This window comes from Microtus ochrogaster, chromosome X (genome assembly GCF_000317375.1).
Source record: "Microtus ochrogaster isolate Prairie Vole_2 chromosome X, MicOch1.0, whole genome shotgun sequence".
Classification (NCBI taxonomy): Eukaryota; Metazoa; Chordata; class Mammalia; order Rodentia; family Cricetidae; genus Microtus; species Microtus ochrogaster.
Genome location: NC_022026.1, coordinates 25,229,853 through 25,245,341, shown reverse-complemented (window position 1 = coordinate 25,245,341; position 15,489 = coordinate 25,229,853). Strand labels below are relative to the sequence as shown.

Sequence of the window (15,489 nt, the reverse complement as noted above, 5' to 3'; positions counted from 1 at the left end):
GGGGGGGTGCAAAAAAGTTCATGAGCTAAGAAGAGAGGAGGACTTGAAGAGGTGAGGGTGGTAAGGAACAGGTTGACATAAATGACCTGCTTGCCACCCAAGTCCAAGGTGATGTCCAGGACCTGGGCTACTACCACCCAAGCCTATGGTCTGTGCTGTCACCTGAGTCCATGATGGTATCGAAAAGGCACACTGCAACAGGGGCCATACAGATATAAGTAGCCTGTGCTCTCACCCAGGGCCATGCTGTCCTCTTGTCTAGGGCTGCAGCCGAGGGGCATGTCTGGGTCCATGGTCCTAAGGCAGTCAGGGTCTCAGGTGATGTCTGTGATTCCTGTCACACCTAGGGTCATGTGGATGACCACCCAGGACCATCTCAGTGTCCAAGGGCCATGCCACTGCCAAGGACATACTGATCTGAGTAGTCTGTGTGCTACATGGGAGCATGGAGATGTCCAGGCCTGAGCTGTTGCTCAGGGACATGTCTGGGTCCATGGTCCAGCATTAGCTGGAGTCCGTGATGATGTCCATGACCTGTGTTAGCACAAGGGGTAATAAGAACCATGCCTATGGAAATCTGAGGGCTGAGCTGAGCTAGCCCTGCCCTTCACTATGCCTGAGATAGCTGGCTCTGCCCCTCGCTAAAAAACGGCAACAGGAGAGCTGATCCCATGCCTCCAGGGATAATTGACCCCCACACAGAGGAAATAAGACCCCAAACCTTACCACAGGTGTGTAGCTCACCAGGGCAGCACACTAGAGTTGACCCTGTTAATCGAGAGGCACGTCAGTCGTCCCTGAGGGCATGAGAGCAGCAGAGCAGACCCTCCCCCTTGTCTGTCATGTGGTGGCATGGGTGAGGGAAAGACGCCTTTCCCCCCTCTGCCCCTTGCTACCCACAGCAGACAAAAGAACTGGCCCTGGGGTCACTAGAATAAGAGAACTAGCCATGCCCCTCACCTGCTGCAGCACGCAGGACAGCAGGCCCTGAACCCTGCCTGGACAGCACACTAGAGATGACCCTGTTATCAGGAGTGCAGGTGAGCCAGCCCTGAAGGCATGAAAGCAGGAAAGCTGCCTCTGCCCCCACCCTCTCATATGCCCCCTATAGCAATCAGGAAAGAGGGTCCTGCACTTTATCTGGGTAGAATAATAGAGCTAGCCCTGGTGGTAGGAGTTAAGGCAACCTGGATCTGAGGACCTGAGAGCGAAAGTGGTCCCACTCCTTGCTGCAGGCTGCATTGGCTGAGCTAGCTGGGACAGTGCTGAAACCTAGGTAGTGATGAAGATGGAAAACTGGTGGGCTGACCAACCCAGCTATCACCTAAGCCCAGAACCAGGGCTATAAGTTAGTCCACCCCAACATCCACCCCATCTGTGAACTTTCGGGGGCATGTGAAGGGAACGAACCTACAGGACCAAAACTGCAGGATCTCCATGGCACAGGATAACAACAGGATATCTAAAAGGAGAGCCAGCAAGGGCTTAGCATCTATAGTGTACCGGAAGCCAGAGGCCTCGAGCCACACCAACGACTGATTGCATGAACACTTGCAAGTACAGACTAATGGACTACAGGGTGCACTGGGTGACTCAACGGGCCACACTACCCCTTGCACAAGACTCTTCTTTTGTTTATTTGTTTTGTTTTTTGTTTGGTTTGGCTTTTGGATTTTCTTTTAAAATTTAAATTTTGTTTTGTTTTAAGGGGCAGTCACATGGGCAGAGGGCAGATGTGAGGGGACGGGCAGATAAGCAGAATCAAGATAAATGATGTAAAAAACACACAAAGAATCAGTAACAGTGACAAATAAATGAATAAGTTCTTCTTCACTTTTTCTCTTCTTAAATTTTACTACTACTAGGCAGAAGAAAACAAGCTACTTCTTACATAGTCCACTTAAAAATCTCTGCAGCTCAATCCCTATCAAAATTTCTACACAATTATTTACAGACATTTAAAGTACAATACTAAACTTCATATTGGAAAACAAAAGATCTAGGATATCTAAAACAATCCCATACAATAAAAGAACATCTGGAGGTATTGCCGCCCCTGATATCAAGCTGTACTGTAGAACTATAGTAATAAAAACTGCATGCATGGTATTGGGATAAAAACAGACCAGTGGACCAACGGGATTGAATCAAAGACCCAAGCATGAATCCACACAACGATGGATACTTTTTAAATAAAGAAAACAAAACAGAAATTCATACTGGAAAAAAGAAAATATCTTCAACAAATGATGCTGGTCAAACTGGATGTCTCCACCTAGAAGTATACAAATGGATCTATATCTATCACCTTAATGTCCACATTTCTCATAACACTACATAATTGGTCAAGTATAATCTAAGACAGTGGAAGCTTTCTTAATCAGTCTCCTCATTTATTGCTGAATCCTTACCAGATAGAAGTCATTCCAGAGCACTCTCCACTTCCCCAGGAATGTTCCTCAACTGTCCCAGCCCACCAAGTGTGTGGTTCCGGTGGTGCCTTCATAGTTGTACATATAGTTATATGCTACATAATACCACATTACTCTTATGTGACATAATGACATTTGACATTTTTCAACAACACACTGCATGTATGACAGTGGCCCAAAAGATAATAGAATTGGGTTTGGTGGGACAAGCCTTCAAGCCCAGCGTTCGTGGACCTACAAAGGAAAGATCAGGGATATGAGTCCATCCTAAGCAACACTGACATTTTGTCTGAAAAAAGTAAAGAAAACAAAGGGGACAGAAGAGATTACAGAAGAGGGGGAGGGTAACTGGAGGAAGAGAGGAGAAAGGGAAGGGAGAGGAAGGACAGCAGGAGAGTAGAAAATTTTCTGCCATTCCCATGACATTATAGTCATAGTAACATCATAGCATCCGGCATCACTGATATGTCTGTGATACTGTATACTGTGGGATCAATAACCAGAAATTAGCACATCTAATCATATACCTTTGCATGATAACAAAAATATGTTGCTGGGATATATATTTACTATACCATACCTTTATCATTATTTTAGAGGATAAACCTTAGAAAACATTTACTGTTAAACAATATACTTTGTCAAATACCTCATGCTTACTGCATTTCCTAATTGTATGAAGAGACTACATTGAATGATCTATGCCATCTAGTTCTGTATTCTCTATGAAGTTCACATAATGATAAACTCAGCTAACGATGCATTTCTCAGAATGTATTCCCACTGTTAAGTGGTATATAACTCTTACTAGTTACAGCAGCAGACACTTCCTATTGCTAATTTCTATATTAGTTAGAGAGATAAAGCGTGAGAGTGAGAAAGAGAGAGAGAGAGGAGAGAGAGAAAAAAACTTATCCTAAGGTGCTGGATCTAATGATTATGAAGGTTAAAAAGTTTCATGATCTGCTATATGTAAATTGTAAGGAATACCAGTAGAATAGTAAGAAGGTTCAACAGCTTAAAAGTTATTGCTGTGGATTCTGATTTGGGTTTGAAGGAGTAAGAACCAGTAATACTGACAGCAAAGGGCCATGTCCCAAGTCATGTGGCCTAGTTGTCAACTCAACCTTTCTCTATACCTTTGTTCTACTCAGACTCTCACTGTGTAGATGATACCCACCCGCATGGATTAGGGCACCCAAGCATGCAAATTCCAAGTTCTTCGGGAAACACTCACAGAGATAAACTCCTAGCTTTGGGGGAAATCTGAGCATCTTCATTTGAACATTGCAGAATAATGAATGGCAGCCCAAACAACTACTCAATTACTATCTGAAATAACCTTATATATACATTTATACATATATACATTTAGCACCAAAAATATACCTTTGTGAAACCTATTTGTTCCTTCCGAAAAGTTTCCAGGGGTTTGATCAGCAAGTCACTAGCATTTTGTACCTAAAGAAAAAAAAAAGAAGAAAATAACATCTAGATTAACAAGGTTCAAATGCAAACTTGTTATTCCTTACCATTAGTGTTTTTCTTTAAAATATATCATCCTGCTGGGTGGTGGTGCACGTCTTTAATCTCAGCACTGGGGAGGCAGAGGCATGAGGATCTCTGTAATTTGGAGGCCAATCTGGACTACAGAGTGAGTTTGAGGCCAGTCTGATTTACACAGAGAAATCTTGTCTCAAAAAAACATACATACACACAATATACATACATACACACACACGAACATTCTAAAAAAAACACTTTCTGAACAGGGTACTGTTTGTACAGGCACTAAGATCAACAATTAATAAATGGTACCTCATGAAATTGAAAAGCAGAAGGCAGAAGACACTGCCATTCATAAAAAGTATCAGCCTACAGAACGGGAATAGATTTTTACTGACTACACATTCCACAGAGGACAAATACACAAAATATAAAAAAAAATTTAAAAAACTAAATACCAAGGAAACAAATAACCCAAATAAAAATGGGGTACATGGATGTGGAGTAAGGGGAACACTCATCCATTGCTGCAGAGAATGCAAACTTGTACAGCACCTATGGCAATCAATGTGGCAATTTCTCAAGAAGATGAGTATCAATCTACCTCAAGATCCAGCTATACCACTCTTGGGCATCTACCCAAAGGATGCTTCATCCTACCTACCATAAAGACACTTGCCCAATCATGTTCATTGCTGCTTTATTCACAATAGCCAGAAACTGGTAACAACCTAGATGTCCCTCAACAGAAGAAGAGATTAAGAAGAATTATTATTCAGCTGTTAAGAAAATGAAATCATGAAATTCTCAGGCAAATGGACAAAACTAGGAAAGAATTATCCTGACTAAGGCAATCTATAACCAAAAAGGCAAAAATAGTTATATGTGGCTATTAGCTGTTAAGATGGCTATGTATAGGTAGGGGAGCTGAAAAGGCAGGGTCAAGTGAAGAAGGGGAAGAAAAAGGGGGATGAGAAGGGGAATTATAGAGAAAGACAGCTAAAATTAAGCTACATTTGAGGGGTAGTATAGAAGAAGCCTAATAAGATAGAAAACCCTATATTTATATGAAGGAAAGTTAAATGAAATCACCAAATAATGGGGGAGGCAGAGCTCTAACAGAATGTCTCTTGTCACAAAATAAAGCTTTTAGTCCCAGGAATGGGTTACATCTAATTGAGTTGTTGGCCAAAGGGATACCATGAAAATCCCCAAATAACCTAGGCTGTTGCAAAGACTATAGGTTGCTCTACACAAACTAATGGCAAGGCCCGATTGCTGAAGACACCTACACAACTCATTAAATATGGAGAAGTTCAGTTGTTGCCTACCTAGTACCTTCACCCCTACATGCTAGTGTCTTTGGTAGAGGAAGGTACTTTCTGTGCTACATAGGAGAAACAAACACTGACTCAGCTACAAGCCCTTTGGTTTACCATCTGTCCTACCTACAAGAAATGCTAGTCCAATGGTAGAACAACGTTTGGGGGAGTAAACAATTGGTAACATATCTGACCTACCGTCCAATTCATAGGATGGAAAGCTTACCCAGTTCTGCCTGGGCCACCAAGAGCCTGAAACTAAATAGCCCAGAGACTTAGGGCAAAACCAAATACTACTGTTCTACTAAAAGAATGTACCAATAAAATGAATCTTAATGACATTCTGTTATACTCATACATCAGTGCCTTGCTCAGCCACTGTCAGAGAAACTTCCTCCTGCAGCAGATGAGATCAAATACAGAAACCCACACCCAGACAATATGCAAAGAATGAGAGACCATAGAACACTCAGCCCAAAACACGATGCCTCCATATAATCCCTCCCTTCAGGGTCAGGGAACACTGTTGAAGAGAAGGTGAAAAGAGTGTAGCATTCAGGGATGGAGGACACCAAAGAAACATGGCCCTCTAAGTAAAAAGATTGAGGCACATATGAACTCACAGAGACTGGGGTAGCTTGCACAAGGCCTACACAGGTATAAGCCAGAGGTGTCCTAGACCTGAAAGAAGTGGATACATGTCTCTATCCCTAACCCAGAAGCAACAACCAATGGACAACTACTTGCAAAGGAAAATTTCCTTTTCTCCAAAGGAGTCTCACTGGGGAAGCAAACGATTGGGGAAACAAAACTACTCTTAAGGGCAGACTGCATGTCCAACAGTGAATGGCCAACAGAAAACCAACACAGGACCACCTTTTTTAGGGGCTTTATTTATTTATAAGGAGGCCCCTTACTTAATAATGTCATATCATGGCTTTTTAATCTTATTTTTTATTTTAATTTTTATTTAATTTATATATTTTCTCTCTTTTTGCCCTACCATTCCTTTGCATGTATATTATGGCTTCTAGCTTATTTTTATGAGAATTCTGAGTGTACAAATCAGTGGGTCTATTTCTTTTGCCTTCTTGTGGGATCTTTTCCTTCTATTTGTTTGTTTTATCCCATTCCAATGTGTGAGGGTTTTTTATATTATTATTTTTTATTTTGTAATATCCCTTTGAAGCCTGTCTGTTTTCTAATGAAAGATAAAAAGGTGATGGAACCAGATTGGGAGGGGAGGTAGGAAAGAACTTGGAGAAGTAGAGGGAGAAGAAACCACAAACAGGATATATTAGGTGAGAAAAAAATTATTTTCAATAAGAGGGAAAATGAAACACTTTTGTGTAAAATGAAAATTTTATCATCCTGAAGCATAGCAATTGGAGTAGAGGTATAATTCAGGAGTAGTGGAAATGTTCATCATCTATAGGACCATGAGATCAGTTTCTAGCATTGATATAAACGTTAATTTGCTTACTTTTTATTGAATTTTGTTAGTTCCCTTATGAAAAACAAATAAATGCTTTGAGGAAAGGAACATAAAAGGAATTTCTTTACTCGGGATGAGTTTTTTTCAAGTTCCATCCATTTGTCTACATATTTCATGGGGTCATTTTAACAGCTGAGTTATACTCCATTGTGTAAATGTACCACAGTTTCTATTTCCATTTTTTGGTTGGGAGACACCTAGGTTCCAATTTCTGGCTATTATGAATAAGAACATAGTTGGGCAAGTGTCCTTGTGGTAGGATGGGACATCCCTTGGGAATAAATGCAAGAATGGTATAGCTAGGTCTGGAAGTAGATCAATTCCCAATTTTCTCAGGAACTGCCATATTTATTTTCATAGTGGCTGTACAAGTTTGCACTCCTATCATAAATGGAAGAGTGTCCCCCTTGCTCCACATCCTTGTCAGCATGAGCTGTCACTTGTAGTTTTGATCCTAGCCATTCTGATAGATGTAAGATGGAATATCATAATCATTTTGATTTACATTTTCCTGGATGTTGTACATTTATTTAAGCATTTCTTGGCCATTTGAGATTCCTGTTGAGAATTCTCTGTTTAGATCTATATGCCACTTTTAATTGGATTATTTGGTTTGTTGATGTCTAGTTTCTTAAGTTCTTTATATATTTTGGAGATTAGCCCTCTGTCAGATGTGGGATTGGTGAAGATCTTTTCCCATTCTATAGGCTGCTGTTTTGTTTTATTGACAGTATCCTTTGTCTTATCAAACCTTTTCAGTTTCATGAGGTCCCATTTATTGTTAATCTTAGTGCCTGTGCTATTGGTGTTTCATTTAGGAAGTGGTCTCCTGTGCCAATGCATTCACGGTTACTTTCCCCTTTCTCTTCTATCAGCTTCAGTGTATCTGGTTTTTTGTTGAGGTCTTTAATTCACTTGTACTTGAGGGTTTTTTTTTTGTTTGGGGGGGGGGCTTTTTTTGTTTTTTTTTTGTTTGTTTGTTTGTTTTTGTTTTTGTTTTTCGAGACAGGGTTTCTCTGTAGCTTTGGTGCCTGTCCCGGAACTAGCTCTTGTAGACCAGGCTGGCCTCGAACTCCCAGAGATCCGCCTGCCTCTGCCTCACGAGTGCTGGGATTAAAGGGGTGCGCCACCACAGCCCAGTTGGACTTGAGTTTTATGCAGGGTGACAGATATGGATCTATTTGGATTCTTCTACATGTTGACATCCAGTTTGACCAGTACCATTTGTTGAAGATGTTGTCTTTTTCCAATGTGCATTTCTGGTTTCTTTGTAAAAGATCAGGTGTCCATATGTGTTTGGAATTATGTCTGGGTCTTCAGGTAGATTTCAGACATCAACATGATAGGTTTTATGACAATAGCATGCTGTTTTATTACTACAGCTCTATAGTACAATTTGAGGTAAGGGATGGTGCTATCTTCAGCAGTTCATTCATTATTCACAATTATTTTAGCTACCTTGGGGATCTTGTATTTCCTTATGAAGCTGAAAACTGTCCCTTCAATTTCTGTCATGAATTGTGTCAGAATTTTAATGGGGATTGTACAGAATTTGTAGACTGTGTTTGGTAGCATGGTAATTTTTACTATACTAATCATATCAATCTAAAAGCATAGGAGATCTTTCCATTTTCTGATATCTTCCTCGGTTTCTTTCTTCAATATCTTAAAGTTTTTATTATCCAAATCTTTCACTTGCTTGGTTACAGTAACCCCAAGATATTTTTGAGCCTATTTTGAAGGATGTTGTTTCAATTACTTTCTCAGCCTATTGCTTGAATATATGAAGGCTACTGTTTTTTATGAGTTAATTTTTTATCCTGCTACTTTGCTGAACGTGTTTACCGGCTGTAGGAGTTTCCTGGTGGAGTTTTTAGGGCCATTTTCATACACAATTATATCATCTGCAAATGAAAATACTTTGACTTTTTTCCTTCCTATTTGTCTACCTGAAGACACAGACATAATTCCAAATCACTTGATCTCCTTCAGTTGTCTTATTGCTTTAGCTAAGAGGTCAATTAATATACTGAATAGGTAAAGGGAATGGATAATCTTGTCTTGTTCCTGATTTTAAAAGAAATGTCTAGTGTTTCTCTCCATTTAAGTGGATGTTGGCTGGAGGCTTGATAAAAACTGGTGTTATTATGTTGAACTATGTCCCATGTATCCTTATTGTCTCCAAAATTTTCATCATGAAGGGGTGTTGGAAATTGCCAAAGGCCTTTTTTGCATCATATTAGATGATCATGTAGATTTTGTTTTTCAGCCCATTTATATGGTAAATTACATTTATTAATTTACATAAATTCAAGCATCACTGCATCTCTGGAAGGTCTTTAATGTTTCAAGTTATTAGTGAATTGTATCCATGGATGGCTATCTTTTTTGTTTGTGTTCTTATAGTTCTATTTTGTGTTTCTGAAATTATAGCTTCATTTGTTTTCTTGCTATAGCCTCCTACACTGGCTTATTCCTCACTTTGTTCTCAAGTATTGCTTCTAGTATTCTCTGTAGGACTGGGTGTGTGTGTGTGTGTGTGTGTGTGTGTGTGTGTGTGTGTGTAACAGTAATAATAAAAAAAGAGGTCATGAATTTGAAAGGGAGTCTGGAGAACATGGAAGTAGTTGTGGGCAGGGGAGAATGGGTGGAAATCAGGTTAATTTGTAATTATGTATGTATTTCTTTTATTTTTATGAGTGTGTTAAAACAGGGTTTCTCTGTGTAACAGCCCTAGCTGTCCTGGAAATCACTCTGTAGACCAGGCTGGCCCCGAACTTAGAAATCTGCCTGCCTCTGACTCTCAAGTGCTGGGATTAAAGGCATGTACCACCACCATCCAGCTGTATGTATTTTTTAATTAAAATTTCAATTTAAAAACTCTAAAAAAATATTCTTTACCCTTGCTGCCTCTTAAAAAAGAAAAACACAGATCTCTTACCTACTTGGTCCCCCAGAACCTCTGTGATTCTGAATTCTCATCACACATCTACTTATTTACCAGACCTAGGAAACCTCTTTCCAGACCGTATCTGATCTTACTCACACAAACACCTCTCGGAATGGCACTTAATACCCAACAGCTAACTGTATTCATCAACCAAAAGAAGAAAGTCCATACCTACATGGAGAAGAAGAAATATCCAATGCTCTCTACCTAAAACCTGATCCACAAACCAACTGCCAATAATTAAATCATTTTACTGTAAGCCATTAGGTTTTAGAATAGGCTGTTAGGAAACAATAGATGATTTTTTAAAACCGGCACCAATGTCACATAAATAACATGTAAAATGTGACGGTCTGAAACATTGAGGAAGTTTGACTTTGAACAGGAAGTAAACATGCCGCTCGTAAAGAGTGTCACACAGCAATTGTTTGTATGGATGCCCAACTGGGCTTTTATATTCAGATGACACAGTTTCTAGTTTTTCATGTTCACAGGATGACACAGTTTCTAGTTTTTCATGTTCACAGGAAGACTGTCCTGAACAAGCAAGTGTATACGCAACTCTTAACAGACGTCCAAGCAAATTATTTATCTGCAGATGCTTCACTGAATGAGGCACTTGTAGAGCCTTCTCTTAACTGACCTGGTGATGTTGCTCAGTCTCACCGACCACAAACTGATACCGTGAACCTTGCTACCCAGTTGTTAGAATACTATTTTCTGCTAGAACAAAGCTGGGGATATGGGGACAAAACATGCTGAACCCTCGTTCCTTTTCTTCTTGTATTGTTTAACCTTAAATTTCTTAGACGTTCAGCAACCACCGAAAGAATCCCTTTTAAGAAAGCTTCGTCAGGCTGGAGAGATGGCTCAGTGGTTAAGAACACTGACTGCTCTTCCAGAGGACCCAGATTCAATTCCTAGCACCCACATGCCAGTTCACAATTTTCTGAGAATCTTGTTCCAAGGTATCTGACACCTTCACACCAATGCACATAAAATAAAAATAAATAAATTAGTTTAAAAAAAGAAATCTTTGTCTTTAATCACCTTTCTGACCACTGCATTCATTTTTGTGAGTTCTCTGTGAAAAATGCCAACAACAACCCTGTATCTTGATGGGAATCTAACCATGAGACGCCCCAGCCTTTACTCAGTAAGAGTTTAGAGAATCAGCTTCCATCAGAATAAAGACAAAATTAAAGCTGAACAATGTCACGCTAAATAGAGATGGTTTCCACTCTAATACCACAGGATTGCTCTGGAACTGTTGGTAGTAAACAAGCTATCAAACTGGCTTCAGGAATATACTGTTTGTAGTGGTGTGGGCCTCTAAATGTTATTTCTGTCATTCCTCAAACAGAGACTTTGCACATCACGAACAAAACTCCCTTCTCAGTTAGAAAAGCAGACAGACAGGTTTCCTCAAATACAGGAAGTCTGCAACCCAGACGCTTAAACACCACTCCCGAGACACGACTCTGAAGACCATCACAGCTGGGATACTCCACCTTTTCTCTCCCCACAGCTCCTGCCACAATCTCCATTCGTTTATGGAGATGACCAGGCCAGGGCCATTCAGACCCTGAACTTCCTTATTGCTTGTCATCATAAATCCACTTGGGATTCTAATTTTAGAAAGAATGACAAACTGTTCAACATAAATGTGTGACAAAGAACCAGGAAGAAGGAGAAGGAAAACAACATCTCAGAAGATGATTTCTGTCCCAGTAATGGAGAGCTTTGCTCTCACGTAAATAAAAGAGACGAAGTACAGTGGAAAAAGGCAGCTGAGGTTTCTTCCTGGTAGCAGCTGAATGAGCTAGAGGTAAACGCCTCTAAGAACAACATGAAGAGAGGGTCAGGGAAGCTCTGACAGAAGAGAATACCCAGTGAACTTGGTCTGAGCGAGTAGACCATCTATGAGGCTTAAATGAAGGCACTCATGCCTTCATCCCCTTATTATCTTTAGAAGCAAATTTCATCAACTTGGAAAATTCCTGCTTTTTCTCATGAGCAACCAGAGACTACTAAAAACAATTTTTATATAATCAATGTGTTTCGCCTTTATAAAACATTCTTGTACCATCATGTCATGTAGGGTGCTTCATAATAACAGGACTGGCGATTATTTTCCTTACTTTACGAGACAATAACTGATTAGTAGAAAGTCAAAAAGTGAGCTAGGGGCCGAGTCAGAATCAAATACTAAATCTCCTACCCTCAAAGCCTATCTTCAACCACACTTGTCTAGGAGCTGAGAAAATAGTAGTACTACTCTGAAAAGCTAGGACCACTATCTTCTTAGAGTGGGATGAGAAAAACTTTTAAATGGAACTGCTGTTTAACAAAACTAGGATGCCGATAACAAGTCATCTCAGTAAAGATGGGGACAAAAAAAAAAAACATTGTGCTGTCCTATACAGAGTTCTTACTTTAACACGGACCACTACTTATAATAAAAATTGTTCAATCACTATTTCCAGATTTGGGTACCAACTAGGTCTGGGTTGGGGCCATGAATAATGTCCCAAGAAATATGGATGTTGCTGATCTAGAAACCACATAAAAACATTGTCTCTTGTTGAAGGATGACTTTTTTGGTTGATTTTGTTGTTGCTTTTGTTTTGTTTTGTTTTAAAAAGGATTTCATGTACCACAAGCTGGCCTAGAATTCTCCGTGAAGCCAAATATTCCCTTGAATTTCTGATCTTCCTGCTTCAAACTTCTTTCCTGGAATCTGGGAGTATAGACTTGTTTGTATTACCACATTCAGGTCAAGATTATATTCAAAACCATTAAAATGATTAGAATCCAAAAATAAAAAAAAATCTTAGGTACAAACCTAGAAATATACATGAAAGACCTTCATAAATAAGTTATAAAACACTGATGAAATACAAATAAGAGTAGTAAACAGAACGATGACCCACATTCCCAGACACAAACAGCCATTATTTTTAAGATAACAGCTTCCACAGCTGGATCTAGAGATTCAGTGTTATCCCAATAAAAAATGTTAGTAACTTACTTTGTGGATACTAACAAACTGACTCTACAGTTTATACCTTATTTCAAGGCTTACTACAAAATTATAGCAATGAACACAATATGGAAATGGAGAAAAGTAAAAGAATTCATACATGAAACAGAAATAGAGGAAAGAAAAAGGGGAAGCATTTGCATTGAGAAAAGATAATCATTTAAGAAATAGTCCTGGGGGAAAGTCCATAATTCCTCAGTCCTAGACAAAGAACTACTGGTAACTAAGGAACAAGAGTTAGTCTTCTCCAGGAAAAGAGCACACTAAGTTGAACCAATGGTCATCTCTGACAACAGACATGCAAGTAACATTACATAAACTAAGCAGGTTGCACTTATGAATATATATTCATATATATTAATATAATTTATATATGCATTAAAAGGTCATGAATTTAAAAGGGAGCAATTGGGGGATATATGGGAAGATTTGGAGGGATAAAAGGAAGGGAGAAATGTTGTAACTATTATCTCAAAAATTTTAAAATTAATTGAAAAAATAAGGCTAAGCAAGCCAAGAGGAGCAAGCCAATAAGGAGAACTCTTCCATGGATTCTGCATCAGTTCCTGCCTCCAGCTGCTCACCTGGTTTGAATTCCTGAATTGACTTTCCTTGGTAGATTGTGATTCAAAATATGATAGCCAAATAAACCCTTTCCTTGGTCCCCAAAATAAATTGCTCTAACAAGGCAAGTTAAAAAGAAATTAAAAGTATACAAACAGTAAAAGGAGCCACACTATTGCCCTTTTCAGATGATATGATAGTATAAATTAGATATGCCAAAATTCTACCAGAAAACTTCAAGAAATGATAACAAATTCAACAAGATTGATAGAACACAAAATCAGCTTGCAAAAATCAATACCTTTTCTATTCAATACCAATAAAAATACAGAGAAGACCATGAGACACAATACCATTCACAATAGCCTCAACAGAAATAAACTATCTAGGAATAAACCTAACCATGGAGCTGAAGTTCCTTTCCAATGAAAACTTTACATTTCTGAAGAAAGAGATAGAGAATGACACTAGAAAATAAGAAAGCACCCCATATTCATAGATAGGTAGATTAGTATTGTGAAAAATAACCATTTTACCAAAAGCCATTTACAGATTCAATGCAATCCCAATCAAAATCCCCATATTATTTGTAACAGAAATAGAAAAAGCTATCTTGAAATTAATATGAAACCACAAAAGACCCCATATAATCAGAACAATCCTTAGCAAAACGAACAATGCTGGAGAAATTTCCATTTCAGATCCCAAAATATACTACAGAACCATAATAATAAAAGGACTTATGGTGCTGGCCAAAACAAACATATAGACCAATGGAAAAAAATTGAAGACCCAAACATGAGTACAGATAATGTCAGCAATTTAACATTTGACAAAGGTGCCAAAAACACACTGGAAAAAAGAAAACATCTTCAACAAATGATACTGGAAAACCTGGAATTATACAAGAAGGAGAATGAAATTAGATCTGTATCTATCATCTTTCACAAAAACTAACTCCAAATGGATCAAAGACCTAAGCCTAAATCCTCAAAGATTGGAACTGCTAGAAGAGAATGCAGACAGTAGTGATACCATAAAGGTCTAGGAAAGGATTTCCTGAAAAGGATCCATTTGTCCAAGAATTAAGGCCAACAATTGACAAGCTGGACTTAATAAAAAGCAAAAGCTTCTGCTTCTGCATGAAGAGGAGGCCCACAAAAAAGATTGAAAAGAATCTTTGCCATCTGTATATCTGATGGAGGATTAATATCCAGACTATATTAAAAATTCAAAAAAAAAGAAAACATGAAAACCACAAATGACCCATTCAAACAAAATGATCCTGTGATGGTCATCATACCCAGCAACTATGCAAATACAAATGACAACAACTTCAATTTCACCTTACCCTAGTCAGAAAGATAAAGATAAATAAAACAACCAACAACAAATACTGAAGTTGTGGTGGAGAAAGGGTGACCACTGGATGTGCACATAGTAAAAAATTAAACTAAGGATTTTTAATCCTTCCAAAATTATTTAAAAATGGATCACAGACCTAAATGTACCAAACGCCTAAGAAATTTCAGAATAAGTTAGATGACCTTACATTTCATGGTGACTTTTTTAGACTCCAAAAGCAAGATCTATGAAGAAAAAACACAGTTAAGAGCATTGACTAATCTTCCAAAGGACCCCAGTTCAATTCCCAGCACATATGTGCTGACTTACAACCATATATAAATTCAATTTCAGGGAATTTCTCTTCTGGCCTCTACAGGTATCAGGCACTCAAATGAAACACAAACACACATGAAGACAAAAAAGCCATATACACAAAAATTATTTTTAAAAGAAAAAAATGATAAATTGAGCTTTGATAATACAGTTCTGTTCTGCAAAAGACACTTGTCTACTTCACAGGACGTGGGATCCAACTCTGGGTACATCTCTGACAGTGTTTTGTAGAAGGATTAATTAAACAGAGGAAGATAATCTCCCAAAGTGGTGACCTGGTTATAAAGAAGTCTTGGGGAGAGGCTGCTCACAGTCACTTAACTGCTAGTGAATGTAATGGTCTGCTCTGTCCCTTTAAAAAGACAAGGAATGCCCACTCCCTCCCTGTCTACCCAGGTAAACTGATCTTCAGTTTCCAGCCTGAGTCCTTCCTTTTCCATCTCCCTCTCAAATAGGCAGCTTCTGTCTCTCCCCACTTCTCCCCTTCCCCTTTCTGT

General features: G+C 38.9%; 1 protein-coding gene across 2 annotated transcripts in view; it reads right to left on the bottom strand.

Moving 5' to 3' along the window:
* Ophn1 (oligophrenin 1) overlaps positions 1-15,489 on the bottom strand; it is a 351,260-nt gene that overhangs the window by 211,176 nt on the left and 124,595 nt on the right. For both annotated transcript variants that reach the window (XM_005358630.3, XM_013350521.2), the window contains exon 5: positions 3,822-3,893. In XM_005358630.3, coding sequence (XP_005358687.1) covers positions 3,822-3,893 — 72 coding nt within the window. The remainder of the gene's footprint in view (positions 1-3,821; positions 3,894-15,489) is intronic.